The sequence below is a fragment of the Pongo abelii genome, chromosome 13, assembly GCF_028885655.2.
Source record: "Pongo abelii isolate AG06213 chromosome 13, NHGRI_mPonAbe1-v2.0_pri, whole genome shotgun sequence".
Lineage (NCBI taxonomy): Eukaryota > Metazoa > Chordata > Mammalia > Primates > Hominidae > Pongo > Pongo abelii.
Genome location: NC_071998.2, coordinates 65,118,943 through 65,142,348, shown reverse-complemented (window position 1 = coordinate 65,142,348; position 23,406 = coordinate 65,118,943). Strand labels below are relative to the sequence as shown.

At 39.0% G+C, this 23,406-nt stretch overlaps 1 protein-coding gene across 1 annotated transcript in view; it reads right to left on the bottom strand.

Annotated features, from left to right (window-relative positions):
* Positions 1 to 7,347: 7,347 nt before the first annotated feature.
* Positions 7,348 to 23,406, bottom strand: part of RORB (RAR related orphan receptor B) — a 195,656-nt gene continuing 179,597 nt past the window's right edge. Inside the window, exon 10 of the mRNA XM_024252412.3 lies at positions 7,348 to 15,073. Within this exon, the coding sequence (XP_024108180.2) occupies positions 14,918 to 15,073 (156 nt within the window). The 3' untranslated portion in view covers positions 7,348 to 14,917. The remainder of the gene's footprint in view (positions 15,074 to 23,406) is intronic.

Sequence of the window (23,406 nt, the reverse complement as noted above, 5' to 3'; positions counted from 1 at the left end):
CTTAATATTAGCCAAGGCTTTCTTATTTTGTGAGCTCTAGCTTCAACACACAATTCCTTGCCTATGGACAGCTAAACCTCTTCTCAAGATTTCTGGGTATTTAAATCCTCAGCATCACAGAAATCATTTTGAGGTTTTTACAAAAAAATTGAAAGTGCATGGGAATGACATTGTTCAATGAGCAGCAAACAACTTAAAAACCATACGTTAGCCATCCCTGTTCTTAAAATCCTCTGGGCCATTCTGCCACCAACAGTTTCTCATTGACCTGTTGGTTCATCAGTGCCCAAGTTGCATGATCTCATTGAGTCTTTTCTTGGTGTCTTCTTTATGCACTTCTTCTCTTTTGGAGAGCCTTGGAAACTGAATTATTCTCTAAAACTTGTAAGTACAAAGCCATACAATCTCAACAGAACGGAGCATTTTATGTTTAATGGAAATTGTCTTTCTGAGCAGGTACTTGTGATTTTAAGTAACAGATATTTTTTCCTGGTTTACCAATATAGATGAGTGACATCCAGTCCCAATGTTTTAAAAAAAAATTATAAGGGAGAACAATCAACGATTTATCTAGCTTGTGGATGACCAGTTTGGTGAGGGCGTAGTGGTAGAAACACTGGGCTAAAAATAAGCTTCCCAGGTAGGCATACTAAGCCTCTGTAACCAGCCACTTCTGACCTTCCTCCTCCATTCTCCCTCCATCATTGGTCACCATGTACTCAACTGCCTATGGAGCCAGGCAGGTAGCAAATGTTTACAAGAAGAAACCAGAGAAAACGTGTCCTGTCTAAAGGGAACAGCCTTGACTGGGCTCTCATCAATTTTTGCATGTGGGAATGTGGGAACCATGCTGCTGTATCTTCTGGTTTTTACAAAACAATCTAGAAATTTTGATTTGATACAAAATCTTCTAATTAGGTATAAGCCTAACAAAACATGTCTGGGGGCAATATTAGAATGCAGCTGCCAGTTATTCTACATTCTAGACCTTTCTCTCTGTCTCAACATGTTTCTTTCACTATATGTTGTGACAAACATCTTGGTATCCTTCAGGGCTCAGTTCAAATGGCATCTTTTCTCTGTTTTGTCATTCTCCTCTATAGTTTTACCCACTACTTCACCACTTCTTCTTCTTCTTCTTCCTCTTCCTCTTCCTCCTCCTCCTCCTCCTCTTCCTCTTCCTCTTCTTCTTCTTTTCTTCTTCTCTCTCTCTCTCTTTTTTTTTCGAAGTCTTGCTCTGTCGCCGAGGCTGGAGTGTAGTGGCATGATCTCAGCTCACTGCAACCTCTGCCTCCTGGGTTCAAGTGATTCTCATGGCTCAGCCTCCCGAGCAGCTGGGATTACAGATGTGCACCACCACGCCTGGCTAATTTTTGTATTTTTAGTAGAGACGGGGTTTTGCCATGTTGACCAGACTGGTACTTCTTTTCAGTTTCCAAAATTCTCTCTTCAAATACCTCTTTCTAAATGTGTCACGGCATTTTTTTTTGTTGTTGGTCTGCTTGCTTTTCTACATTGTGAAAAACTTAAAGATGGGGACCATGTTAGCCATTCTTTCATCCTTAGAATCTGGTATAGAACTTAGCACAGAGTAAGCACTCAACATTTGTTGAATGCATGAAGGAAATAGACATGATTCTGGGACCTGAGACCTGAGATCTGTTTTCTGCTTTACCTCTCAAATTCTTTTTGCTACAAGGCAAGGCATTGTGATCAAGTATAATGTACATTGCCTTTGAAAAATTGTTATTCCTAATCTTTGAGGACAAGCAGAAAAATAGCTGATACAATCTATGTGGAAAACTAATGTGGAAAAAACTTACTGGTTGCATTGATCAAATGTCTGGGCTCTTTCTTTGAAAAGTCTGTTTTTGAAGAGTATTTTCCTGTGCAGTTTATTGAGAGCAATCGGGCAGGCATTTGTTCTCGCCAGGGTTGGGGGGGAACGTGTGAGCAAGGTACAAAGTGGAAGCTGGATGAAACTATAAACATCTGGAATTCTTTTTTCTGGAACGTGAATTAGAAAGAGCAATTTAACTGCTACCTTGAATCTATGTAAAAAAGAGATTTAAATTTTTCTAAGGAATAAATTAGTATTTCCCCCAAAATACTCTCAGATGGTCATTAAACCATCTGAGAATTGAGATCTCCACAAGTTTAGATTAAAATTACTTTTAGAATTTAAAATCCTAACTTCAGGGAGGAATGGTATTTTCAAAAGGTAAATTTAAATAGAGAAAACTTAGAGCCCCCACCCTGTTATCCTAAAAAAAGTAGTTTGATTAAAAAAATCAATAAAGGTGAAGATTTTCTTTTAGTTGGAAGATGTAGAATTAAGATCTGTGCCAAGGGATTATTTTAATAGCAAACATTTTTATGACTTTTTTCTTCAAGACTAGAAACATTTTAGGGCTTAATGGCTTTAAGCACAAGACAAAAAAAAATCAAGTTTCTGTGTATGTCACGTTTTTAGATTGTCTACTATGTGTGCAGGGAATTGTGAGGTGTAATGAACAAGAATTCTCTAGCCAATGATGTGGATGTGTGGTTTGAGAAGAAAAAGTTTCCGGTGACTGAGGGGCGTGAGAGTTTATTTTGGGAAAGTCTTTCCTGACTCTTCTCTCTCCACTCGCCTACTTCCAACTCATCCCACCTTAAAATAATGTTTAATCTTTCCAAAGGGGGAAAATCCAAATGGCATTAAAGCCAAGCATGTTTGAAGACTGAAGGACTTTAGGCTTGTAACATGTGGTGAGGATGGAAAGTACAGAGGAGGAAGTTGTTAACAGTCTAGATGTCTAGATGATACCAGGTGGTAGCTCAGTATGGCTCACAGCTCGGGTAGAACTTGTCCTGCCATTTGGTGAGTCTCTTCTGCTGCCACTTGGAGCCGTAAAGGAATTCTTAATTCCCTTCTTCATCCTCCTGGTTAAATATTTTTACCTGGCTGCAAGAAGGTGTTGTAAATTCTTTTGGTTCATGTTTAAATACACAGTGGGGTATTCGATCCCTGGGAAATCTGCATGAATTAATAAACAAATACCCTCTTCACATAGGAGGCCTCTATGGCATCTAGAAATTGAGATTAAGTGCCTGTGTTCTAGAGTCATCTTAATCACTGCATATTCCTTCATGATCCAAACCTTGCAGATTGAAAATCCTTCTCTTTGGTGCCCTGTGTGAGGCACAGTAATCTTTGCAAAGAATCTGGGAGTCAGCTTTCTACCCAGTAAAAGTCCTTGAGGAAAGGAAATACAAAGAGGCTTAGGTATGAGTCAGAGGAGGGAAAATAAAGGGGGAAACAATACAGATGAAGTTCTCAGAAAAATTCCATTCCATGATGGACAGATATTCCTTTATTCTTCATACATAAGGTCTGGGATCAGGTATTTTCCCACCATGGGTCAACATGCACAAATCAATCTGTGTTGCGCATGCCTTTTTATCCTGGTGCTTTGACATCTGGGGGCTCACTGATGCAGGAAAGACTGCCCCTTCCAGTGCTACCCAGCTCCTCGAGACAGTTAATTATTTGCCTCTGAGCCCACTTTTTGAATGCAAATTCACCAATCCAGAGTCCATACTCCCAACCATCTTTATTGAGCTCTCACACAGGATGACATTAGTCCCCTTGCCTAATCACCTACAGCCAGGTACTAGACAACTAGAGACAGCCACCACACCAGAGTCAACTGAAATTATTCAAATTAGTCAATCCTAAACCTGCTTAGTCTACTTTACCTGTTCCTTTTCACAACCATAAAAAGGGTCTTACCCACATGTCCGCCTTGTTCCCTCTGCCCCCTGGCATTTACACCGTTGCTTCCCCTTGTGGCCTTGTGTGGTGTGGCATGCCCCCTCCTCTTGGAAACTGTGAGTAACAAACTATCTTCTCAAAGGTAATTGTCTCCTCATCTCTTGGCTTCACAATACCTGAATAATAAGAAAACCTACATTGTAACACAAGTGCCTGCAAAAGCCATGTTCTAAATGTGTATGACTGGCATCCATGACATAGACAAGATCCGTGACTGGTCTCCATGTCAAGAATCTGTGTTCCTGGTTGTTCTGATGATGTTCTTCAAATGAACGGAACTTGATTTTATGAGCAGATTAAATTGTGAGGGATAGCAGGGATAAGTGAGAATTTTTATTGTGCAAAAAATTAGACTGGGAGCAAGGACTGAAAGATGTATCAATTTTATTGAAGGTTTTTTTTATGATATTTAAAAATCTATGGTACATGTGCACAACGTGCAGGTTTGTTACATATGTACACATGTGCCATGTTGGTGTGCTGCACCCATTAACTCGTCATTTACATTAGTTATATCTCCTAATGCTATCCCTCCCCCAGCCCCCCACCCCACGACAGGCCCTGGTGTGTCCGTTAATAAGACAGAGATAGGTTTGGACATGCACTTGCTCTGCTTAGTCTCAATGAGCAGAACTAGCTATAACTTGGGGAAAAGATATGAGAAGAAAGATTTTATTTCACTATTAAGAAACTAAATAAATAATTAACATTATTTAAAAAAAACCCCAAGTGGGCTATGATGGGTGATAATGAGTTCAAGAGTAGAGCTAAATAGAGAATAACAGATAATCTGTAGTGACATCTTATAATTTTTGTGTAGCTAGTGTAGCAGCTGTAATAAGGTCTACTCTTTATAATTATTTATATTATATCTTTTTCCTCTGTATATCCACCTTTCTTGGACCCAGATCATAGATTCTATGAGGGCAGAGTCTGTACCTGTCATATTTCACCATTGTATTATCAGTGACTTTGTTGGCATTGTAGTGGATCGATAAATACTTGTTGAATAAATGTTTGTTGCAGTATCTGATGGAAGATGAAATTAGAGACTTTCCTGAATTTCTTTCATATTTGGGTGAGGACTTCTAACTGTTTCCTAAACCCTGTTTCCTTTTCTCTGTGGGCACACAACTAACTAGGCTACGTGTCTCAGCCACCTCCACTGCTTTGGTGCTATGGGATTAATTCCGGGTGATGAAGTGTGGGTAGGCCTAGCCTATGTAAATCTACTGTGTAATCTTGCATGTTCTTTCTTGCTTCCTTCATCTTCTAGCCACATGCAAAGCATCTAGTGACTAGATAGACATCTAAAATGACATTTGATCTGCTGTTTTGACTGCTGTAACAAGAACATACGATCACAGATAAAATGGTTTCCATCTCTTAAAAAGTGGGCCCTTTCCTAAAATTTCTTACCTGAGCAGGTATATACTTCAAGAAGTAATCAGTTATCCAGATTCTCTACTTTTTGACTGAGATTTTGTGATTTGATCAAACCAGACTGGAAGGTTGGAGAAGGGTATGCCAACACCAGGCTTTGATGCCAAATTTGCTTTACAAATTAGGCTCCCAGATCTCTCTGTTTTTGTTTCCTGCCTAGCTGAGTCTTCTGTGAAAATCTGAGAAGATATGTGTAATATCTAGTGCCCTCTGATAAGCTACTTTCAGGCTCCTTCTCTTGTTGCTTTTGGCTAAATCTTTGGAGAAGGGGAAAGACCATTCTTTCAATGTCCATTGCCAATGGGCCATCACTTTCCTTCTCATTGCTTATGGTGAAAAGCATGTCTATGTCTGGTGACTCTGCTGAAGGATGATTTTCTCAAGGGCAAACTCAGTGAAATGACAGCAAATAGTTGGGAAGCTAGAAGTAGAAAAGGACAGCAGACTCCAATAAATGTAGTTGACACATTTATTGAGTGCCACCATGCCATGACCTACCTCACGATCTTGGGTGCTTTAAAGGTCTCTGAGACAAGGCTGTCAAGAATTTTACAGTCTCTTGGAATAATATTGATTCAACCAGTTAAGCTTAGCAAGTTCAAGTTCAGAAAACAATAAGAGAAAACTTATAGCATGGTGGCTTTGTAATCTGAGACACCTCACTGCCAAGATGGTATTAGAAGGTTTGTTTCACTTCTGCCTCTTCTCTAAATGGATCAAGGAGCTGCTGACACCTGGAATGTGTGGCCACATCTGGGCTATGCCTTTGATAATTGACATGCCTCATGCACATTGGCCTACTGTGATTGTGGGAATATGTCACCAGGACTTGCTCTTAAGTAAAGAAGAGGATCTATGAACAGAACAAAGCTATGTGCATAAAAAAGGCTTAAAATTTATAATTTCTGATAACTCTATTAAAAGTTGATAATTATCATGTTATATGGTCCAAGCTGAATTTTAAAATGGTAAGTTTTATCTTGTATTGCAATGCTGCATAGATCTAGGTTTCTGAAAAAACTTTAGATGACTTTTTAGCCAAGAGTTCTATGACCAGTCATTGACGACAATTGACATGAGCCTGGGATAGGTTGAGGTAATATGTTTGCCATCTCTGACTAGACACTTGAAGACCTTATTATAAACCAAGGGACATAAATGGTACTCTCACAGAAACATCAGTGAAGTTCTCTGTTTCTGTAATCTCTGAGCAGGGTCACATGGGATCTGAATGTCTTGAGTAGAGATGTGGTTGGAAATATACTGGAAGGGTTTTCATTGGTTTCAAAGACCAGCGAAGGTTGGAAGAAACTTTAAGAAGGGTTTCTAGAGCTCATCCTGTCATTTGCATCAGAGCTTTTACTTTTAAAATCTGTTAAATCTTGCTTTAAACTACTCTTCTTGGAGCATTTCAGCTCTAGGGACTCCAATCTGCAGCAACTTCCAAGCACCTGAAAAATTGCTGGCCTCTCTTGGAACTACCTTTTTCAACAACACTATGAGTCTGTGATTATCCTCAATTGCTTCCTAATCCAGCTCCAAATGAGATTCAGAGCATTCATATGTTGGTGGGCATTGATTTTGGTAGTGGAGCAGCTTGATACAAAACAAAAAAAATCAGACACAGAGACTTAATCATAAATTATCTGAAAGCTTTCATCAGATGTAGGGATTGTCATATCCATTTCATACCTGCTGCACATTATTTCAACAAAGTGGTTGCAGGGGAGTTGCTTATGGCTTTGTTAGTTGGGGCTTCCTTTTATTAAAGTGCTGAGAAAAAGAGAGCTATTATCTTTGAGAGATGCTGCTCTCATTTTAATTGTAACTTGGTAAGCTATTTGGCTAGAATGGACTCTGAGTCTTTTCTCAATGAGTATTTCTAACTCAGGCCAGGTCCCTGAGGATACAAGAATTTCCTGAAAAAAAAAATTAACCATTGCTTACTAGAAAAAGGAAAACTCTGTAGGTAATAACCCATGGGGTAATGTTTTCAAAGCTAAATCTTATCTTTTCTACCCATTCCCTGTTCCCAGGGATGAGAGTGGGGGTTGGGGTGGGGAGGAAAGAAAACCATTAGGCAGTCCTTTTTTCTTTTTCTTCTTTTAATTTTGTTCAGCATTAAAGGAGGGAACTTCATAAACATTGATTGTCATTTACAGAAAACATTCAGAAATCATGTGTGCATTATCCGGGAATGCTAACAGTATTGAACTAATAATTTACAGGACATAAAATAAGGACAAAAACCTATTACATTCTAAAGTAATAGAAAACTCTTTTTTAATTGTTAGGGAGTGCTGTTTTATTCTAGTATATTTATAATTAAAAAAACTCAATACTTACTTCCTAAATGACTCAGGCTGCAGTTTTACTCACATACACAGAAATTAGGGCTTATATATTAAACAAGGAGAGAGAGATCAGAAAATTGTAGATTTTAAAACTATATATGTCACTGGCTTTATTTGTGGTTTGCCTTTTTCCTCTACAGGCCAATAAGAATATGTGGTAATAATGTAATTGAACTCCAGAAAAATCAATGGTGACTATAAGAGACATTATTCTTTTAAAAAAGTAGAATTATTATGCTTTTTAGAGTGAATATTTTTATTTTACATACTTGTGGCAATGCAACTTTTATGCATTGCCAACAGTGGTGTGCATGCTAATGAGATGCAAACTGTACCCCTCCCATGCTGCCCCCCAGGAGCAGTAGGTTAGTGGGCACAGCCAAGCCCCAGGCAGCCCACGGTTTCACGGGGCTTAGAATCGCTCTTCACTTTACAAGTGTAGGCTGGAGCTACGGTAAAAACATTAAATCTCTGAACGTTGGAAGTATATGAAAATCATTTCTCTCAATCCTAAAAGCAAGGAAGCATTGTTAGGGATTTCAAAAATATTGGAATGTCTCATTTAAATCTAAATATCTTTTTATCATTATAAATCGATCATCATAAAATACTAGCCTTTTAAAGTCATATTTGGGATGCAGGAAAAGCATCAGTTTCAACAACTTGCTCCTGCCTGTGTTGCTATAGCTCATGACACCTTGGATTTTCCTCCCTCTCAGTCTCTTCCCAACCCTCCCCTAGGTTCTTTACAACATTTATTTGGTGAAGGTCAGTTATGGCTTCAGCAAATGAGTGGTCTGACCTCAGGTTATTAATAAGAAATAAGTGTGTACAAAAATATCTTGTTCATCAGAAAGCGGAGTTTGTTTTCCTTAAGCTATTCCATGCAGAAAGGATTTGGACAAAGCCATTTGCTACAAGGAAAGATGACTTAACTCAGGCAACTTTTTTTTTTTTAATTTTCCTTTTTCGTATTGTCTAGTTACAGATGGAGTTTGCAGGTCTTAGGCCAATCTTCAATACAAATTCTTTGGAGCAGATTTAGTTGACAGCCCTGTCCCTTTCTCAGTCATATTACAAAAAGAAGCATACACTTAACACCAATGACCCGTCAAGATGCTTAAACTGTTACAACCAGTTTCCATTAAAAAACTGAGAAGTACATAACACGCAGAAAGGAAGCAAGTACATATTTGCTCTTTGTTGATTTTCCCCCTCTAAAAAAATTGTTACAAAGTCTTATGCTTAAACAGAGACATAGAAAAATCAGTGTACTCACTGTCTCCAGTTATTTACAGCAAAAATTACAGAGACAGCATACATTGTATTAGACCTTCCACAAGCATATATTAAAAGTAATTACATTTGAAAAAATATTTTTATTTTTCCTCTACATTTCTACAATACATACTCAGTTTTCTGTGGGTGTAATTTTTCTTCTTGTGTGTGTGTTAATCAGATGAAGCAGACGGTACTGTGCTTGGATGTGGGATTTGTAGCTTTCCAGACATACCTAATGTGTTTCCACGTATGGTTGTGACAGAGGCACGCGAATGCTTGCCACCAACTACTGCCAGAAGAGTATAGTTGAATACAAGGATCATGCTGCCCAGCTGGGGTGCAGATGCCCTGTGCTGCCCTGAACAGGGCTCATTCAATTCCGGTAACCCTTGTGCTTTATTTTTGGCCATGAGAACAATCACTGAGCTGCTTTCTCTGATCCACTGGAGGCCATGCTTACAGTCACGCAGGAGGCAAAGATTACTATGGCCCATTCACATCGGAGGAATTTCAGCAGCTTAGGAAAAAAGTGCACAAACAGACAACCCCCATCTGCTGCATAGGAATACATGGTCTGCACTTCCAAACAATGGAGGACTACATGATCACGACTATAGAATAAATTCTTCACATATGACTAAGGGAAAATAAAAACTTGTCACAGATATTGAAGTCACACAGTTAAAGAAACACGTTCAGACCCAAAAGAATAAAAGTCATGCATTTACCTTTCAGAAAAAAGTGGCAAGAAATCTAGCCCCCTGGCTCTATGAAGAAGGGAGTTTGGGCAAGACAAGTTGGAGTGTCTTTTATAAGACATCACTAAATTGAATTATTTTCATTTTTAGACTGTTTGCTATTATTTAAACTGACCTCCTGTTATATCCTCTAGTTGTGACAATCAAATACCAAAACAAAATCGAGTATCAGAAGGGGAAGATCTCCATCCCCTCCTTCCAAAACTAATATCATTCTAATATCGTCCAGGGTTGAATCTGGCCAGACTTGCTGTAGTTGAGCTGGCCTCAGATGCGATTTTGCTTTAAACCAGAGGCTGCAAGCTGACGATCTATGGGCCCTCTTCTGCTCAGTGACGTATTTGTTTGGTCTGCACTAAGCTCTGAATCAACTGCCATCATGTATAATTTCAGAGATTTTATAAAATTCAGAAGCTCCAGCAGCATTCAGTTTCAGGTAAATCGTGGATGTCCCTTTTTCCACAGGGCATTTCCTGGCCAGCTTGTCACTGGGCTGCTTCACCCATTTGCATTAAGCCCCCTGGCCCTTTTAGGCTTTCAAATTTTCAACCTCTGCTTTAAATGGTAAACTACCCTCTACCCTGTACCCTCTGGTCCTGAGACCCAAAAATGAATAGAGTGTCAGCTTTTTTTTTGAAAGACCCCCCCCATAGTTTCCCACATCAGGCCTTTACTCTAGTTGCTGCTTATACTGACAGTTGGAAACAGAACATCAAATAGCACTTCGTCTAAAGCAGATGGTAGGCTTTCCTCTCTTCTTTATGCAGGGGACTTTGTGCAGAGTTTCACTACAGATGCACACTTTAAGGTTATTGCTGTTCTATTGAACGGTGCTTCTGTCAGGGCACAACCGTCCATGGCCTGAATTGACTGCCAAGTGTAGCAGCTTCCTTGGAAATAAAAGTTTATAGAAAAAAAAAGAAAGAGTCAGGAAGAAATTATTTCTTCTAATTTCCAATAGAAGTAGAATTTTTTCTTGCTTCTATAATGAACAGAAACAAAGAACATAGAACAACACTGCCATTATTTGCATCTGATTGTTGTTTTTGAAAAAAGCTGGTAAGTTTTAGGTTGTCCTTGGGACCCAAGAATTGTTTTTGCCTTCAAGTCTGGTACACATTACATTGTAGAGAGTGAGCATGAGTTGATCTTCATGGTTTTCTACAAACAGTTTAGCTTGACTGCTGTGAAGTTACGCTTTGAACAAGGCAGCTATGATAGGAAATGTACTGACACCTCCCTGGCACCTCTTGTTAATATGCAGAGTTTATTATGATTTAAGATCTCTTAGAATCTACCAAAGAAATCTAATCACTCAGGAGATCGTTATATTCTCTGATTTTACCTACTCAGAGGTACTTTAGTCCAGAGCCCTGAACACAGTGCTAAAACAAGGGAAATTCAGAAAGGGTATGTTTGTGGAGAACATCTCTACCTTCAGCTTTCAGTCTTTGGAGGATAAAAGAGCCACTGAAGGCAGGGCATGGTGGCTCAGGCCTGTAATCCTAGCACTTTGGGAGGCCAAGGCGGGTGGATCACTTGAGGTCAGGAGTTCAAGACCAGCCTGGTCAACATGGTGAAACCCCATCTCTACCTAAAATACAAAAATTAGCTGGGTGTGGGGGCATGTGCCTGTAATCCCAGCTACTCGGGAGGCTGAAGCAGGAGAATCGCTTGAACCCAGGAGGCAGAGATTGCAGTGAGCCGAGATCTCATGCCACTGCACTCCAGCCTGAGCAACATGTCTCAAAACAAAAAAGGAGCCACAGAAAAAGGGGCCAGAGACTAGTTGAGTCATGGACAGTACGGGTATATACGGGTGTCAAACCAGATTTGGAATCCTTTCCTGTCCTATTTTCCCTCCAAAATTTCCCTTTCTTCTTATGGACCACAAATACACTGAAGTTTGAATTCACCCAGTTTCACCTCCCTTGTCCATTTTATCTAATGCCAGTTGGATTTCTGTATTTTCCTTGTTCAGGATTTGTATAGAAAGTTTGGATTTGCAGGGAGATAAAAATTCCTCTGAATGGGACAGCTAGATGATTTGGCTATTAGCAGAGTTTAGAAAGTGAGACCAAGTTGTCCTTACTTGGGCACAACTTTTCAGCAAGTCCAAATAATTCAGTCTAGTTTATGACATGAAGTTACTGCTTGTTGGTCTGAAAGCCTTGTCAGAGAGGTGCTCTCAGCAACATATTTAATTTACACCATTCACATTTTGTTGTCATTTTCCTGTTTTTAATTGTTTCCTCCTTCTTGATGTATTTTTTTTTTTTAAATGAAACATCCCTGAGTGGATACAGTGCAACATCTGCATCAAGCAGTGATTGTCATTTATGAAGCACGAAGTGAGAAGCCCAGATTGTGAATTTTTTCTTCCAGTGCACACTTGATCATGATTGTTGTGAATATTTGTTAGTCCTCATGGGGAAGGAACCAAGTTCTGGGATTGTAGGTACAAAATACCTTGACATGCAGTCACAGGAGATCTTCGAAGGGCAGCTTTTTAAGGCTTTTTACCATTGAAAACATGGCTGGGTTCTCTTTAAAGGGAAAATTGGGCAACTGTAACCCAAACTAGAAATCTCTTCTCTCAACTAAGTGCGATGAGTACATCCTGGTTGCCATTGTTTTGTTCTGGTTCAGATGCTAGCTCTGTTTCCTTCCTCCCAGCTTCAAAAGGTCCATGCTGTCCCAATGAAATGCTTACACTAGCGGAAACAACACAAATTCAAAAGCAGTACCTCCCTAGGTAAATGTGGGGAACAATCTTTTTCCTATATCACCCATGGGAAAAGGGAGGAAAAAATTCTGAGCCACTTCATCAATTGAGCCAATTTAAATCCTCTAAGGTAAATTGGAGGAAATAAATAATTCCCTCTGCAACTGAGCAGGAATTACAGGCTGACAATGGAAAACACTAGGCCAACAGAACAATGAAAACAAAGTTTGACATAAGTTCAAAGCTCAAAGGGAAACACCAAGTAGACACATGAAGCATCGCTTATCACAAGCCAATCATAAAACATACATTGCATTTGGAAACGGCTTGGTTTAATTGAGTGCCTTCCATTACCCTGTTTTCCTAGCAATCAGTAGAGTAATCTTTCCATTAGAAGGAAATATGACTCTGGGAATTAATTCTTTATACAAAGAGCTAGCAGGAGTGACATTTACACCAAAAAGAATTGAGTCCCTGTAGCAGCATAATAAGCAGTCTACAGCTGTCTTCTTAGAACCAAAGGTAATTTGGTTCAATGTAGTTAAATTAATTGAATATAACAGTAGTTGAGAAACAGATTCATTATTTTAAAGCCTTTTTGTTTTTCCCCATTGGTTTAGAATTCATCAATCATGAGATGAGAAAATGTTCCATTTTCTAAAAGGAAAAGATGACACTACTGTTTTGATAATCAATCAAGAGTTCTGTGGTATCTTGGAGATGGTGCTCAACCATGAACTTCAGGAGAGCATAAGAGATTAAAAAAAAAAAATCAAAGTTTCCACTGATGGAAACTTTACAAAGCAGGGGTTTGTATGTGTGTGTGTGTGTGTGTGTGTGTGTACGTGTGTGTGTGTGTGTGTGTAATGTGGAGAAGAGGGCAGTTCTTTAGGAGTTGGTGGCTGGGATATGCTTATAGGAGACCATAATTTTCATTGTCTTATACACAAACTTCTCTCCTAGCTTGTTTTTTTTTTTAAGTTTTATTTTGTATCAGAAAATAACAAAGGTATAGGCCTCCAGGACACAGGCAGAACAAATTTCTTGGAATATATGCTTTTCTTATGATTAATTTCATTGGTGAGCAGGTGGAGAAGTGAGTTTGTACAAGGAAGTCTAAAATCTCTGATCCTAATGTCACACTTGTATTCTTTATTTCTAAAACTTGCTAAAAAAATAATTCTAGGGTAAATGGATGATATAATTGTAAACTTCACAGGAATTAGTTTTGGCTTTGGGGTGCATTAGTTCCCTAGAATAACACAGATCTTTTTTTTTCTGGTCTGTCAAGTTTTTGCTACATTTTTATATTATAGCATTTTATAATATGCCTCCCCCTTTATTGCCACTTTTCCTAACAAATATATTAAAGAGAAGGAATATAAAGAATTACTTATTTACTCTGGGTCTTCTCTTTCTACCTTTTCTTGCCAAAACATGGTGAGAGAGAAAATGTTTACATGAAATGGCATTGTTGCCCTGGGTTCTGATTTATTCTTTTAACTTTTCTAGAAAAAAATTGCTGGTAGTCATAATCCACAGATTGTATTTTTCAGTTGAAGACACAATAAGCACTGAAATCAAGCTTCTTTCACAACGGGAAATCCAAAAGAAAAAAAGTGTTTTTATGTGTTCTGGTGAAAAATAGAAAATATCTACTATTTGGTCAAAAGAGTCTTGGACCTTGCAATGTTATCTGTGGCCTAATTCTTGAAGCAGGAAAATGGCTTCAAATACTGTCTCCTTCCCAATATGAACCATCTTGACAAGGCTTTGATGTCACTGACAGAAACAGAGTTTCTATATAGAGGCCACACATTATGTTTATTCCTTTGTAGACTTAATTCTGAGTTGGTACCGTCCTGCCATTGACTATAGATGAAAACTCTGGCTGGGAAAACAAAATCCTGATTGTCTAACATAAAGGTAACATATAACACAGAAGGTAAATCATAGAAGAGAGCCTGACTGAACCTCCATTGCTAGTAGGTATGGTATTTAAGCCACAGTGCATGTGCATGTATAAGTAATAGTCATATATAATATTCTCACATATTATATACTTATTACATACATGCACAGTACTTTCCAAGACAGCTACAAATTTACACATGCATCAACTACCTAAAAACATAGAAATAGGTAAGCCTATTAAGTGGAATTTTCTTAAATTATATTTGAACAATCAACAGGAAAAGTAATCATGTAAAGTACCGCTCTTTTCTTGTATATATCTACAATAAAATTCTATAAACAGTTGTCTCCCAAAACATACCCGAATAAAATTAAAAAAAAGATAACACCCAGTGTCCTATATTTGTATATTTATGGTCATTTCAAAAACAAACAAACAAATAAAAGAGCCCCACTCAGGTGCATATTTACATTCTTCAAACTGTAGCGGTGAAAAATAATTCTATTAAGTGCAGGACATTCCTAATGTTGCAGTAGTGACATTTTTCTTAAGTCTTCATGAACACATTGCTTTTGTCTTAATGGTGATGCATTCCATGACTATGAGACAGTTCTCTTGTCCCCTTCATTTGCAGCCGGTGGCACAGTCAGGATTAAAGAGCTCCTTGTATAACGGAGGAAACAGTGTATTCACTATCTCTGGATGAGATTGCTTAAATACCTGCAGCTTCTCCCCATGCAAGTTGCAAACTGCCGTGATGGTTGGTATCTTGGCTATTAACTGCAGAACGGAGAGACAGAGAGGGAGATAGAGAGGGAAGCTCATTAGTGCTCTGTCTGTGGAACCACTGTCCTTTCTGGCCCCAGATGAAGGTAAACGGCTTTGGAAAAAGATGTTCAGAAAGAAAGAAGGCACACTTTCAGCTTTTCTCTTACAACAAAACAAAATAAAACGTACCCACCCCCGCCCCTCCAGACACCATCTCCTAAAGGAAAAATAAAGAGAAAGAAAGGAAGCAGGACCAAGATTCCTGATTCATTGCTCTTAAATAAGTATATATGAGAGGTTTTCTAGTTTAATAGTGACAAGTGGGTGCTCTGTAGGTGGGCTACCTGAGTTCCAAAAGAGCTTAGTAATGGTGTAGCTGTGACTTTGTCTATGTCTCAGTTTTCTCATTCATAAAATGGGCTTACTAACAGTACCTACTTCATTGGGTTGTTGTGTGGACTGAGGGAGGTAATTCCTACAAAAGTATTAAGAACACTGGAGATGTGAAGTGTAATTGTTAGTGAACATAATTATTACCCATAATTTCCCATAGATTTTTGTGACATGAATATTAGATTTTTAGCTTTGGAAGGTGACAATATTTAGGGATATACAACCAAACTGTATGAGGTGTAATGTATAATGATCTGGACTGCTTGGCTATCAAGCTCACTAACCCACTTGTAGAGTGGCTCTCTAATCTGTTTCCACTGTAATGCATAATATGAAACACATAGAGAATTTGGGAGGTCACTGGGACTTAGCTTCCTTAGGAAAGTGTTCTAAAAATGAGTGGAAGGATATCCACTTACAATTGTTAGGTTTTGATATATGTATCACGTAAGATGTAATTTTTTGAGTTAAGATACCCAGAAGACAGTGTTTTATAATAATTTAAATGCTGTATGGGTCTTAGGAGATGAACAATTCCAGCTTTTAACATACTTATAGTTTAGGAACACTTCGAATCCACCATTTTTGTGTCAAAATTAGCTTAAACAAAAGTCACCGTGATTAAATTATTGTGAGAGATATGTTCTTGTACAGAGGAACACTCTTATAAAAGATAGGCATGATAGCTCATATAGCTGACTAAAGACACACTTGAAAGTGATGAAAAATACAGTTAAACAAAACCTATCTCATCACCAGTTAGGCTCATCATGTTCCCTACCCTGTTCAATAACAAGAATCCATTTCAGCCTTTGAAATAAAAGAGGAAATAGATAATTAGTTGCCTTGTGGTTTTTCAAAATTAGAAACTTCCACTCTTTCATTAATTTTCCTTTTAACAACTAATGACTATATAACCATACTACAAGCAATTTAAAAATAGCATCAGGATTAGAGCTGTTGGCACATTCAGTAAAGGGATCTAGAACATGTAAAGAAGTTTAGAGTTCAGACTTTCCAATCTTAACCATCTCCACTGCTATTTAAAGACAGAGATAGAAATGAAAAATGCGGAATCTTTGTTGATAGAATGGATGCTAAATTTTAGACTGAGAATCAAAACTTTACCTCCAACATTATTAATTTTTTCTTCATTCTTGATACACCACAAGGAATTGCATGCCTAGTATGTAGCAGGCACTTGGTTAAACACCAGAATGCACAAAACATTATGACTCTTGTTTGTAGTCTACTTGATGAGACTGATGAAATAAGTTTACCACACAGTCAAAAGCAGACTGAAAAACTGTGGTGAGTGCCAAAGAAGAATAGCGGGAGGAAAAATGGGAGGTAAGAAGATGCCCTGACTTATGGCAGGCCTGGGATGGCTGCCCTGAGAAAGTGACATTGAAGCTGAGCTCTGATGGAAGAGTGAGAGAACTAATTAGGTGCTGGGGCAGAGGGTACATAACATGCCCTAGATGCTGTAGCGCTTTGCACTCTGGAAGAACTGAAGGCAGTTCAGGGTAGCTGGAGCAGTGGGTGAGGTAATGCCAGAGAGGTGTGCATGACCAGATTATGTAAGCCCTCATAGTTCACGTTATGTTCTCTGAGAGGATTTTAAGCAAAAAAGAAAGATGATTCAGAGTCCCATTCTGAAAGACTCACTTTGGGTCCAGGGTGGAAAACTGTGTCTTTTCTATATTTTCATAGGTACAGAGTGTTCAAGTGTCCACTTAACTGGAGTCGCTTGGGAAATTATTCAAACTCTCTTAACCAGCTGGCTCACACAGAAGGAGACTACAACAATTTAGGAACAGTTCTTGCACATTGTAATTCTCCCTGAAATAGCTGTTGAATGCAGAGTGGCTTTGAATGCTTTCTACAATCATCTGCGGTTGAATTGATGATGTGCAGAGCTCTTGAAACTTCCAGATGCAACTCTATAATTATTGTCAATCTTGTCAATAAGAGTGGCTGGGGTGCTTCTTAAAAATGCAGATTACTGGGACCTACTCGTGGAGGATTCAGTTTCAGTGAGTTTGGGTGAAGCTCAGACTCCATGTTTGAAACAAACATTCCCTGCAGACACTGATGCAGTGGGTTCATGGGATCGACTTTGAAAAACACTACTTCAGAGGTTCAAATTTTATAAATTTACAACTGCTTTTCAAAATTGAAAAGTTGAGCCAGGCACAGTGGCTCAGATCTGTAATCCCAACTACTCTAGAGGCTGAGGCAAGAGGATCGCTTGAAGCCAGGCATTGGAGACCAGCCTGGCCAACATAGCAAGACTTTGTCTCTTAAAAAAATTTTTTAAAAAGTAAATTATACATTGAATTTGAAACAGTCCTGTGAACTAAGTGTAGAATTAGCTGCTTTTCAGGAGGCAGACATGGAAGTTCTCACATCTAGAGAGGGAAGGTTCCATGTGCTTAGAGCTGTTAGTTTGGTGGGGGTCAAGTAATGAAATTCCTGAGTTCCCTGTGACACACAAATACTACATAGAGAGGATTAATCTGTTGATAAAGAACATGGGCTTTGGAGTCGGGCTGCCTGGGTTTGAATCCTATTTTTGTCCTTTACAGCTATGTGATCTCAGACAAGTCACTTAACTTCTCAGCTTTCTTTTTTTTTTTATTATACTTTAAGTTTTAGGGTATATGCGCACAATGAGCAGGTTAGTTACATATGTATACATGTGCCATGTTGGTGTGCTGCACCCAGTAACTCATCATTTAACATTAGGTATATCTCCAAATACTATCCCTCCCCCGCTACCCCCATCCCACAACAGGCCCCGGTGAACGCATGGACACAGGAAGGGGAACAACCTCTCAGCATTCTTATCTGTCAGATGGCGATTATAACAGTCCCTGCCTCAGAGGGAGGTTGTGAGGATTAAGTGAGGCAACAAAAATTTTTTTACAGTGGTGCCTGACACACAGTGGTGATCTACGTGGTAGCTGTCATGCTTCCACTCCCACACTCTGAGATATTGCTCTTCCTTTCAGGAGAGAAAGAGTCAAGGCCATACTTTTCAGTGGAAGGACATGGAGGGCAGGAAGCCAGCTTAGCTCTCAACCAAGCTCCAAAAGTGGAGTCATTAACCAAAAGTTAATGCATGACAAAGTCAGCCATTGACATTTATTAAAATGAAAAAGCAAAATCATATCGATTTTTCATTTTCTTATAGCAATTCAAATAAGTTGCTTATTTTACTAACTGTGACTCACAATGTAGAATCCTATGTACAGCAATTCTTGAAGCATTTTTCTGCTCCTTTAGTGACAGGGTGGTGTGGGACATGAAATGTATAAGAGGATGACTGAAACCCTTTTATAGTTGCTAATTTGCCCTGGAAATATTTAATTACGTGTCTGGTTTTGGAATGTTAATATCGACTCTTCCTCTTTTCCTGGGAAAAAAACTGGGATTTAAGAGTCTGATTCAGGACCCAGTTCTGCCTTCTTTTATGCGATTTGGATCTAGTTCCTGTCGCTCATCTGTAGAATGGGCCGGATGGTGAGAATTGCTTTCCATTAAAGAGCACTCAGACCGCTTCAGCAAACAGCACAGAGAAGGCAAAGAGCTCTCCCAGCGTCCATGCTCTTGGAATAGGCTCACTGCAAGACACCCAATCGGCTGTGGAAACAGAAGTGCCGACAGAAGCATCCATCACTCTGGAGGCATGGTGGGCCAGGAGGCCATGTGGAGGCGGCAGCAGCACTTGTCAGAGCCCAGAAGGGCCTGGTGTAGAGAGCAGCAGGCAATCACTTACTGCTCATTAATATTATGTACTGCAGCCAGGGGACCCCCATTTCAAAGGGAGCTCAGAGCAGCCTCCACAGCAGTTAATAGCTCAACAACTTTTTAAACAGCTGGGGAAGTGATCCAGAAGCACTTGGAGATGGAGGGGGTAGTCAATTTTAAATCATCGTGAAATTCCTTCATGTTTAAATAATCCCCGTAGCAGAAGTAGACAGAGGGTCTATCAAAAGGCATTTTCACACTCATCTCTTTCTTATGACAAGCATTTCTTATGAGAAGGGAGCTTTAGCTTATACCTACAGGGGTCTACAAGAAGAAAAAGCAGCTGTTTGAGAAGAGATAATAATCTTATGCTTCTCTCCAGAGGGCGGTTTTATGAGAAAATTCACAATTTTATAACTGGTACATTTAATGTTAGAAAAATGGAACAAGCAGAGGGTAAAACTAGTGATCTTGTTCATGTGGGCTTCCAGGCCATCAAGATGCCCTCCAACCTAAAGCACGAAGCCAGCAATGGTTTGATCAAATTGGAAGAAGCTTCAGGAGCATGAATGAAAACAGGGCACATAAAGTGAAGCTGAACACATCAATTTCACATGTCCATTTGATTTTCTTTTCTTTTTTCTTTTTTTTTTTTTTTTTTTGGTTTTTGTTGAGTCAAACCTAGTTGGATTCGAATTATAACATTAAACTTGAGACATCTTTCCGGATCATAAGCCCTGCCCCCACCATCCTGATCCCATCCTTAGCATCCGTGTGGCAATGCCTGTACTTTCTACCCTGGGCATGGCTGACCAAAATGAAAGTGGACACTTGACTCCGCTGGGGCTAGAATAGGAAACCAGACTGAGAGTCAGCAAGTTGCTATTTAATTGTAGCAGAAACTACCAGTAACCTAAGGAGCCAAGAGCTAGCCATATTTCATCACGTGGACCAGGGAAGCACAGAAAACTGGTACTCAGAGAGGGAGAAGAATGAAGTAGATACCTACAGGGACATAAGTGTGTAAAATGAAGAATTCGGAAGGCTTCTCAATTCCTCAATTCGTAGTTCCAGTACTTTCCTGATTGATGGCTGCATTTTTAACCTTGAGTTCTATGAGATATTGCTTCATTATTTGTTTTATTTTTATTTTTTATACTTTTGCTTAACCTAGTTGGAGTTGGTTCCTCTTACTTGTAACCAAAGAGTACTTATTTATTTATTTATTTAGAGAAAGTCTCGCTCTGTTGACAGGCTGAAATGCAGTGGTGTGATTTCGGCTCACTGCAACTTCCACCTCCCGGGTTCAAGCAATTCTCCTGCCTCAGCTTCCCGAGTAGCTGGGACTACAGATGCACACCACCACGCCAAGTTAATTTTTTTGTATTTTTAGTAGAGATGGGATTTCACCATGTTGGCCAGTATGGTCTTGATCTCTTGGCCTCATGATCTGATCCGCCTGCCTCGGCCTCCCAAAGTGCTGGGATTACAGGCCAAAGAGTCTTAATGAATACATCAACTTGCAATTTGATGAATGAGGAGTAATATCAAAATCTTTCTTCTCATTTACAGACCATTAATCTGATGGACAACCCTTGGAATTTCTGGATGTTTTACCTATAGTATATGCCAGCAAACCATAAACAGTTAAAATATATTGAAATCATCTAGCTTCTCAGTGCAGTTCCTCAAGGAAACCTGCCATGTGTTATTCACAATTGTCTCCTTGCACCTGGCACGTAGTACCTATTCATAATAAATGCAGGTTCAAGCAGAAAACTATCCCAGGAGAGAGCTGTGTTTCTTCAGTCTAGATTTGAAATTTAAAAACTTGGGGGATCTGTTGAACTGTTTTCTATAATTTTGCCTATTCTTGCATTAGTTTAAAGTATATTTACTGTTGGGAGGAAGCCTGAGGGAGGCTTTGGGGATGCCAGTTTTACCTCAGCAGTGGTCACATGGGTATGCTAACTTTGTGATAATTCAGTGAAGTATGCACTTATGATTTGGGAACTTTTCCCTATGTATGTTATACATTTAAAAAGTATAGACATTTTAAAGTATAAAACAAAGTCCTGACCAAATAGAAATGAGAATGGGGAGACTAAGACCACGAGTCACATCATCTGGGTAGGGGCTCCTCAAGTGCTGATTAGTCAGACTGTGCTGTTCAAGATGAAAGTGAACCCAAATCTCTAGTCCCACCTGCTAGGAATTCTAATATAACACCCAGTTTTTTTTTTGTTTGTTTTGTTTTTTTGTTGTTGTTGTTGTTTTGTTTTTTTTTTTTTTTTGAGACGGAGTATTGTTCTGTCTCCCAGGCTGGAGTGCAGTGGTGCGATCTCGGCTCACTGCCATCTCTGCTTCCTGGGTTCAAGCGATTCTCCTGCCTTAGCCTCTTGAGTAGCTGGGATTGCAGGCAGCTGCCACCATGCCGGGCCAATTTTTGTATTTTTGATAAAGATGGGATTTCACCGTGTTGGCCAGGCTGGTCTTGAACTGACCTTAGGTAATCTGCCCACCTCGGCCTCCCAAATGCTGGGATTACAGGCATGAGCCATGGCGCCTGGCCCATCCCATTATTAATCATAGTGAAGTCTATTTTGATCTCAATGAGAAAGCAATAAAAATAACCATAAATGACCTTTTGCAGTTTCCTTTGATCTCTTAATCAGTGTTTGGTCCATAGACTCCATCTACAAATCAACATGACTGTTTTTCCTAAATCTGAATGATAATGCACTACCAATGTGACCAGAAATGATTTCTTTCAAGTACAATTTCAATTATTAACATGCAAAGTAGGGTTGTTTAAGCCTTCTATCTTTTAAGCTTTTTAAATTTTTTTTTAGTAATTCATTATTGTTATAATAGAAAGACAAGTTTCTCTCTCATGTTGATGATACAGTTTTGTTATCTTTATGCTAGAAACAAGCATAGGAATTAAGAAGTTAGTGAATCTGTTGGCATGTACCTTTCCCGGCCCAACTTACTGCAATTCTCCCTGGGAAGGTGCAGAGGTCTGAGCTGGAAAGAGACATTTTCTGGGCCTCTCAAACATTTAGGAGTAGCTGCCTTACATTAAGAGTTCAGATGCTGGAGTTGGCTTAACTGGGTTCAAATTCTGGCTCTCCCACTTAGAAGCTGCTTAACGTTAGGCAAGATATGTAATCACTTGAAGTTTCAACTAGTGAGAGTATAGTTTTGAGAATTAAATGTCAGTCTATTTAGAATCTATCAGCACAGTGCCTGGCCCATAGTAAATGCTCAATCCTTTTCAACTTTCGCCATTCTTTTTATCAGTCATATGATTCTGATCATGTATTTCTTTTCATTGTAGTCAGTGAGGCATTTGATTTTTTCCTCCACAGCATGTGAACTTGTATCTCATCTATGTTTATTTATCTTGCATATTTGACCTGTAGTAAGTATTTATTGAGTGAACAAAAATGACAAAAATGAATTTTAGAAACTCTTCCTACTTCGCCCTGTTTCCACGTGAATGTTTCTTTTGCAATATGAAAGCTGTGGCTATGATGTTGTATTAATATAGCACATTATCATTATATCCTGCAAAGTGAAGGCTGCATACTCTAGATAGTGTCTCACCTGAAAGCTGAAGGTAATGCTCAGGTTCCTCACCTGGATAAGAAGATTTTGCTCAGACAGAATGACGGAAGCAAGAGAATGTGTGTGGAGTAGGCAGGGGAGGTGAATCTCCCTCTGGTCTGAATCTCAGAGATTCTAGATCAGCCATGTCCAATAAAAATATAATGTGGACTACAGATGTAACCTAAAACTTTGTAGCAGCCACATTACACAAAGTTAAAAGAAAGAACAGGTGAAATTAATTTTATAATATATTTTATATAACTCAAAGTACCTAAAATATTATTGTTTCAACATATAATTAAAAAGAATTAATGAGATATTTTCCATTCTGTTTTAAATCCTAACTCTTTGAAATAGCTATATATAAGTCTAAAGGCTTAGGAAGGAGAATCTTGTACCGTAGATGCCCAAAGTAGTGCTGGCCACGGTATAGTAGGTCAGAAGTCAGGAAATGAAAGGAACGCCTCCCTTTCTCGTCTTCCTGAGCCTTATTGGAATGGGATGGGTGTGTGATGGGGAAAGCTGGACTTTTTACACTTGATCATCTGGAGTTAGATCAATCTCCTCTCTCTATGTCATAGCCTGTA